General features: G+C 41.6%; 1 protein-coding gene across 1 annotated transcript; it reads left to right on the top strand.

Moving 5' to 3' along the window:
- The first annotated feature begins 174 nt into the window (after positions 1–174).
- LOC111260739 (uncharacterized) lies at positions 175–7,854 on the top strand. Its single transcript, XM_022833709.2, has 4 exons — positions 175–429; positions 4,252–4,410; positions 4,676–5,960; positions 6,387–7,854. The coding sequence occupies exons 3-4, from the start codon at positions 4,764–4,766 to the stop codon at positions 7,164–7,166; spliced, it is 1,977 nt and encodes a 658-aa protein (XP_022689444.1). The 5' UTR covers positions 175–429; positions 4,252–4,410; positions 4,676–4,763; the 3' UTR covers positions 7,167–7,854.
- Positions 7,855–7,977: the final 123 nt, after the last annotated feature.

Genomic DNA, 7,977 nt, shown 5'->3' on the forward strand with positions numbered 1-7,977 from the left:
ACTTTATTCAGGACATCTTTTTGTACTGATATTTAATCATCACGAAACTCAAATCCTTCTCCCTTCCGTTTTCAGTTGCCCTCTCCGCGCTTTGATTCGGTGCTGTGGCTGTTGTGTTCCGTCGCCGCGCTATGTCAATAAGACCGTGTGCGACTATAGGGCGAAACCAGTGCAGGCAACAACCGTAGAGACAATCAGCAGCAAAATCAGTTGACCATCAGAGTAACGTGGTTCGCTGGCCTTCTGTGCGGGCTGTTTGCCCAGGTTTGCTGTTCAGCGGTAGGGATGGTTACAGTAGTAAGGTACCGTTGAGACTAAAATGCGAGGAACTGAAACAAACATGCCGGGGCAAATGATGTCGCCATCGAAACCGACAATGCGCTGGAACCACCAGGAGGAAGACAACTACCGCATACTGATGCATTCGGGGTGAGTTTCTGTTAAATGTCCAAAACGTAGATTCTAACTCATAACAGGTTGAGATATCCGGCCGTCCGTGTTAGAACTACTGCTACAAATAACGTATGTCCATTGATGCGCTTACAATGGTATGGGAACTACAGTTGATGTGGTTGACTTTCTGGAAATAAGCTCAGTCCGTCTTCTGCTGGCTTCCTCTCGCGAAAATGTTCAGCGTGTTCGTCAGTTGGTTTTGATTTGTGAGACAGTGTCTATATTAGTACTTGTCCGCCCAGTATTGTTGTTGTAGCTGTTGAACGAAAGGCGATGGCCTGTTATTGTTAGTGTCTCTCGTGTGCGCCTATAAGTGTACGTGTGCGCGCGCCACAGTGAAGCACGACACTGGGGTTGGGTTGTAGCACTTTGCTATGTCACTTAAAGAAAAATCTGCGACCAAGGTTTCATCGCAGCTCGCTACATCTACGTAGCTGCCGCTCGCGCCGACAACAATAGCAGTGCAGTATAGCTGTGAGAAATTTAATAAATGTAAATGGTGAGTTGGCATAGCTTATAGACTAAGCGATCTTAATCAGACTGCGGGGGATAATTACGCAGGCGCCAATTCTATAGGGGTTTCCATTCTGGCTGTAAGATAGTGTGGCAACCGTACTGTGAGTGCAAACACAGGTTGTGTTTATTTGGCTAAAGGTCTCGGGCGGTACCTGTTGACGAATATCGCTGGTTAGCCCATTCGCTAACAGGAACGAGTAGAGCTTGTTCAAATTTGGCAAAAACTCATCAACTGTTTAAAGACAAAAAGCCTAGCCAGCCATACCGAGAGACGTTCAATAAGGGGCATAAGCACACAGCCGCAAATATTCTATAAGTGTTTGTTTTTTATTATATGTAATTATCTTTTTGGCCGTGTAGTTAATAAACTAGAAGATATATTTTCTGCTACAAATTAGCGTATTGGTGGTTCATTTATTGGGTCTGGGCCAGAAATGACTGCACTCCGTTGAACCAAAAACTGTGTATAATGTATATATGTATGTATGTAATCTGTATGAGAATTCGAGTGACTCTGTCCACTCGACTGGTATTCACAACATTTGTTTCATATGCATTTACGTCCTAAAAACGATATACGTTTAATATTATAAAATCGTACGAAAATCTTAAGCGTAACCAATAAATGTTCCAATAGTTATTACTTTTAAATTAGATGTCTTTAGATGGAATGACGATGACCCGGAGAAAAACGACGAGGTGCTTTCTCTTCTAGGTGGCAGTCGCGGCAAGATATTGCAGCTTAGATTCGTAGTAGACCTGCTGGTACTTCTCGAGCTGGCTACGGCAGGCTTTGGATCTCATTGTATCCGATATCGTGTCTAGAATAGAACAGTGGTGTGAAACAAGAATTGAATCCAATTACATTGCTTTGGAGTACAAAATATTGTAGCTGTCGAGGCTGATTGCTCGGCTGTGAAGCCCGAACAAGTGCGGTAGCAGAAACTTGAGCCCATAAATAGTACTTTAACAAAATTCGGGATATCCGTAATGTATAGCTTCTATGAAATTGTTAAGGAAAAAGCTTTGTAGACGATTGTTTTGTGGACTTGCTAGTGAATGCGTAAATTTGACGAAACGTCTAGTGATAAGAGGACGAATTCGGCATTGCAAAGAGTGACCGACCGGCGAACTGTTATTTGATTATATCTGTGACAGAGTGGTTACTATGGGTGAGTAAACTTTGCCCTGCCATGTATGGGCTAAGCCACTTCATGCAAAATCAAGATTAAGCGTGTGATTTGAAGATGGCTAATTGCCAGCACGAAGCAGTGACTACGCCCGGACGCGAATTCAGACTACGTGTCCTCATTACAAAAAACCTTTGTCATCATTTTCCAATGCTAATAGTTGGACCAACAGTGACCGGCGTGCGGATTTGTGTTGGTAACGCAGCCAAAGATTCGGATTGGCCATGGCAGAATTTAGATTTAGTGCAATGCTATACACCCATTTCTTAGATAATATAAAATACGGGAAGCAAAAAATGGTGTCGTTTGGACGGTGCATTTTTGGGATTGCGTAGGTATTTAGTCAGAATTAAAACAGTGCGACGAACAGTGGGGGAGACTATTCATTATGGTTTCGAATTGCATTCATCATGAGGTGACATTGTCTTGTATATGGTATATTGGATTTTTAACATGCAGCTTGCTCATCCTTTATTCCTAGTATATTGTATGACCCCGGATCTAAACCCTATAATAGAACGAGTGATCTAAGAAAAGGCATACGGCATAACTGAGCTCATTCAGTGCCCCCGGCGCAACCCGCGAAGAGTATTCTTACATTGTCGAGTGTTGTTTGCTATGCAGAACAGTTTCCTATACTTGTAGAACCTAATTCAGAAGTTGGCTCGTTGCTCTTCTACATTTTGTTCTACAGCAAAATTATGATCACTAAACTTACGGAACACAAATTGCTCATCTAGCTGAATTTCAAATAAGTAGCGGCAATGTGTTGAACTTACAAATGAACGCATCTCTGAAAAAACGGTGACTTCTCAAGATAATCCTAAAAACTTAGCATCTTTAAGACTAAACCTAGTCGCTATCTCTTAATTGATTTACTCGGTTGTTTGTGATTCTGGTAAAGGATGAAGCTAGCAAAAATCTGACATCAAAATACTGCATACGGAAAGCTGAAAGATTCGGAAACTCGAAATTTTAACGTTTCCTTGAACAAATTGGCTTTCGGTCGAGATTCATGTGTGGTTTGGAAACGTAAAGTCTCACCTTATATAGATTGTATCAATTATGTATATAGATATGTTTAATACACGCAAGTTATTTATCAGTCAATTAAACGCGTGCGTATAGATCGTCGAATGGTAAAATCTTGTCTTTTAGATATCGCTATCTCTATTAGATATCGCAGTTAAATCCTATGTTCTTTCTTGATAGACTTACTCATTGCTGCAGTTATTTGAGGCAGTTTCTCGGAAAACCATTTTTACTACTAAAACTAAGAACACCTGAGGTAATCTCGCATCTAAACCGGCGCACTTCTTTCGGTGTTGGAGATTAGCCGTTTAAAGCATTGCACATTACAGTACTGGATGTAAAACTTGCAACGTTTTTCAGACTGCTAAAACGACAAGCCGCAACAAGGTTTCATCATATGAACTATGACTATGGGTTCTCGCAAATAACATCGTTGACTCTTTGCCTGAGAGTGCATGCATAATGATCCGTGTGCAAGGCAGTAATCATGTATGATAGAGGGACACGGATAGCAGATCAACACATAGTTAATCGCTAGTAGTAATATTTATAAAAGTTGAGGTACAGTAATTATTCAACGGCTATTATATAAATAGTCATCATTAATAAAAGGATAAACTTTAAAGTTAAAGATGCTGCAGCATCTGCTAAAGAACATCCAAAGTTTCTCTCGTCTCTTCAGATACATCACCAACACTGCCCTAATCCTCGTTTTTGTGGTTTGCCTTCCCTTCTCCGTTGAAGTGTGCCATGTGCTTCTTATAGCTATTTTTTTTAGCGTTGTGCCTATGTGCACTATAAAGTTATCTCGCATTCATTTGTTACATTCAACACCTCTCATCAAATCAGTTCCTATCGGTCACAAGAACCCTCGCACCTTTACTGTACCGCAATTGTACTTACGTCTCATTTATGAGTGACCTCATCCGTAACATCTTATTTCATGTCTTAGTTTCCCGATCATTCATCAAACTCGCTCGATCGAGCCTCATGCGAAAGGTTCTAATTATAAGACATGGTTGTGTTTTCTCCCGAATTGTTTCACCAATGCAATGTGCAGAGATAAACAGGACTTCGTAGCAGAGAATGAAGTCGTCCCTATCGACTTCTCGCTAGTTAGCGACGACCTGCCTCGTTTGGTTCGCCGCACATATCACCTCTACGCAGCGTATCGAATTATGGATCCAATACCAAATTACAGATCTCGTAATAGCAAGAGGTAAGCACACGCATCGCCTATACCTACTGTAGTTAGCTGCATGATATGCTTGTTTGTTGCTATCTATGTTTGTTATTGCCACATGTATATTTTGTTTTAGCGGAGCTTTGAAATATAAGCTCTCTTTATGTAGTTTCTACCCGATTTCGACACCTGCACTGTCGCTGTTGTGATTCGCTGCAGATGCGATTCACGCCGGGGTCACTGTAATCGCGAACAAAGGCAAATAGGTCTAAAATTTTCTGACGAAATAACCATATTCTAGGTAACGTACTCGATCACCGTCGTTATAATTGAGCTCACAAGACGAAGACAACAGTGATATCGAGACATATGCTAAACGGATAAGGAAAATGTGCAACAGCAGTAATTTCGGGGAAGATGATAGTAGCGAAGAGTCAAACGGGCCTGTAGTACTCGATACCTTTGGAGGTGAAAGTCTGTCTTTTGAAAGAAAAAACGCTACAGTACGGGGTCTATTTCAGCCAGAGGTGGATTGCATTGCAGATTTCTCGGAAGGGACAGATGACGTTTTTTTTGGCAGTGATTTCGGCAATAACGAAAATCATGATCTCATAACGGAGCAACAGAAAGATGTGATACTTGAGAGTCTTATGAGAGATTTGAGTAATGTTGGCACCCGGTTGGAGACGCGACACAAAACATACAGTAGCGACTGTAAAGTCGCAGACCAAGTCTGTGTTAACACAGGGAATTTTCTCGCTGGCAATCCAGAAAAGGAGGAACGGCAAACTAAAAATAACATGACGGTGCCATTAGATAATTTCTGTAAAAATCTCGAAGCTGGAATTGTTACTAACGATTTGCGACGTCCGTTGTTACCCGAGGAACAGCTCGCAAGAGTGGCGGTAAATGATCCCTTGAAGCTTAGTGCCCAGGGTTCAGATGTGGATCCGAAATTTTCGAAATCGCCAATCATTGAAGTTTCGTTATTAGGCCAAAGCCTTGAACAACGACGAGCCTCGAAAGATGAACTGTCAAGTTCGACCGGAGACCAGCTGTGCGTGGTGAAAACACATCGAAAATCACGATTAACTGCAGATCGCGCGCTGGCCCTTGTCGGCGACGAAGTGCGTTTGCAGCGGACAACTCGACGGGACTTGCTGAAACGTAATGCCAGTAGCTTTGCTGAGTTGGATGGTGGACTCACGTGTTTCGTTCTGGTTGAGAGGCTGGAAGACGTAGTAGCGAAAATGAAGCGGAAGGCTCGGGCATCGCCTACAAAAAATAAACCACTGAAGGACAGTGGCGAGAACAGTTCCACCAACAACACCTCGAATAGGAATAACGACAATAATGAAGAACTTGATATCTTCAACGGCAGAATCGTCATTAATAATAATAATGGTAGTAACAGCAAGAACACCACTAGACACGATAGCCACAGCCATGCTAATTGTGACGAAGGGAACAATCTGGAGTCGCGAGAACAAAAGCCTTCCATGTCAGAAATTCAAGAGTTTGCTATTCTTCGCCAGCAGGAACCGCAGGCGAGGATCTGGGCAAACCATCTTGGCGCTGGAATTCAGGTGTGTACGCTCAAATGGGCCTCTTATCATAAGTGGATACTAACTCGTTCATCAATTGTTCGTAGGATCGTAGGATTTCGATTCGTCGAACGTTTGAAGACAACGATTGTAATTATTTTCGCCGCAACAGATTCGTTATAATACTGTTTATAGAAAGACGAAAAGACTAAAAATATTTCCAGCAAATGCTTACTGGTTTAATTGTTTGAGCCATGTGTTAGCTTATAGATAAAAAGAATAAATTCAACAAACGCGATATACACTTGTTCAGCCTTAATACTCAGATTATTAAACACTTGTATATTTTATCGTGCCCATTTAAAGGTCATAAATATATGATAGAGAGCTGTGTGTATTATACTTAGCTTTATAGACACTGGTGCCGAACCAACCGGTATACTGAATAAGAAAACTGTTTCGTTTCAGACTCGTTCCTCAAAGTCGAATATAGGCAAGAAAGAGCACAATGTAAACGGTTTCCCGTTGTTGCCAGAAGCCTTATGTCAGACAAATGTTGATTCAGGTGATCCCGTATTTCACTCAGAGGACGACGGCGATCCTCGATCGTTTGCAGATCTGTTCGGGAATTCATCCAGAACCCCACAAACAACTGGTCAGGACCAGCGATCCAGTCGTCCTGATGTTTTAGTGTCATCGCTTGCGTGCACTTTTATGAGCGTGGCGTCAACAATTCTCAGTACGAGAAAAAGGTTAGAGACGTCTTCAACACCTTGTCGATGCTCAGGACGTATGTTGTCGAGAGATTCTGGCTTTGTCGACAGCGAGGATAGCCGTGCGTCTATTATAGATAGCAATAGCAGGCTGGACGATTACTGGATACGGCGACGGAAGCACTGGGAGGTAACTGATATACGGGAGGAAGTCCGCGAACTCCTTGGTTTCATTCCAGATGATTCGCCACCGCCAGTGCTAGCACCGGTGCATATTCCGTCCGGTGCACAGAAGGTTGTTACTCAAATAAACCTTGGCACAAAGCGCAGAGCTTCAAAAACATTAAAAAAAGCCGTGACACCTTCAGTAATTACTACTGGCAAATGTAACCATATGCCTAAATCAAAACGCGCGAGGACCTTGCCGGCTGCACTCGATGAGGGTAACCTGTGGCAAAACAGGAAAAAATCGAATGTAACTGTGAGCAAACGCAGTGGCCGAAGTATTCGTCCAGCAGAGCGTATGGATATGTAAATGTGTATTTCCAACGTGTTTGGAAAATGCTAAACGTTATTTCTTTTTGAATACGCAAAGACTCGATGCAATGGTATATGTAAGTAAATGTTACATTATTATAGATAGAAATAGAAAACAATAAAACCGTAAACATTGAAGCAAAAAGGAACATGAGCTAGGGCTACGCACAATTATACTGCCTAATTATAAACGTCAGCAACTGCAAAGAAAGAAGGAACAAGTACTTCCGCTTTTATATACGACTAAAGGTTCAGCGATTCAGTGCTCATAAAGCCTGGAGCCCAGTGTCAAAAGGTGGATCAATGAACGCTCTGTATAAATAATACCACTCCGTATAGCGTATCACTCGTATACGATGCATAAAGTAAAGCAAGGTGTTGGCACATAAGTTGATATCTATATATGTTATGTGTGTAGAAAAAAATAAACCGTATTTGTGAGAAAATATATTTTATAATGAATCAGTACATTACCGCAAAGCCTTTTTAATTCCGGAGAATTCCGATAGACAAAAATACCGATTGAATTTATGCCCATTGTCTTCGATGAGATGTTGCAATTAAACAGACAATCGAAAGCCATTGATATCTTGAATGGAAAAATCACTATCTATCCATATAATAAGGAAAAAATCACTATCTAAACATATAATAAGGAAAAAATAAATTCGTTTTTGTGCAATTTAGCTGACGGGGAATCTTTTGGCGACCCTGTTGTTATAGATTTAACGCTTGTGCATATTTGTGCTATTTAACTGTGACGGGGAATCTTTTGGCGACCCTGTTGTTATAGATTTAACGCTTGTGCA

This window comes from Varroa jacobsoni, unplaced genomic scaffold (assembly GCF_002532875.2).
Source record: "Varroa jacobsoni isolate VJ856 unplaced genomic scaffold, vjacob_1.0 scaffold_472, whole genome shotgun sequence".
Taxonomy (NCBI): domain Eukaryota; kingdom Metazoa; phylum Arthropoda; class Arachnida; order Mesostigmata; family Varroidae; genus Varroa; species Varroa jacobsoni.

Bases quoted from the DNA above. Each gene is read 5' to 3' on its own strand.
- LOC111260739 (XM_022833709.2), top strand. From the start codon at position 4,764: ATGTGCAACAGCAGTAATTTCGGGGAAGATGATAGTAGCGAAGAGTCA. The intron at 5,961-6,386 runs GTGTGTACGCTC...GTTTCGTTTCAG, and splicing joins ATCTTGGCGCTGGAATTCAG to ACTCGTTCCTCAAAGTCGAA.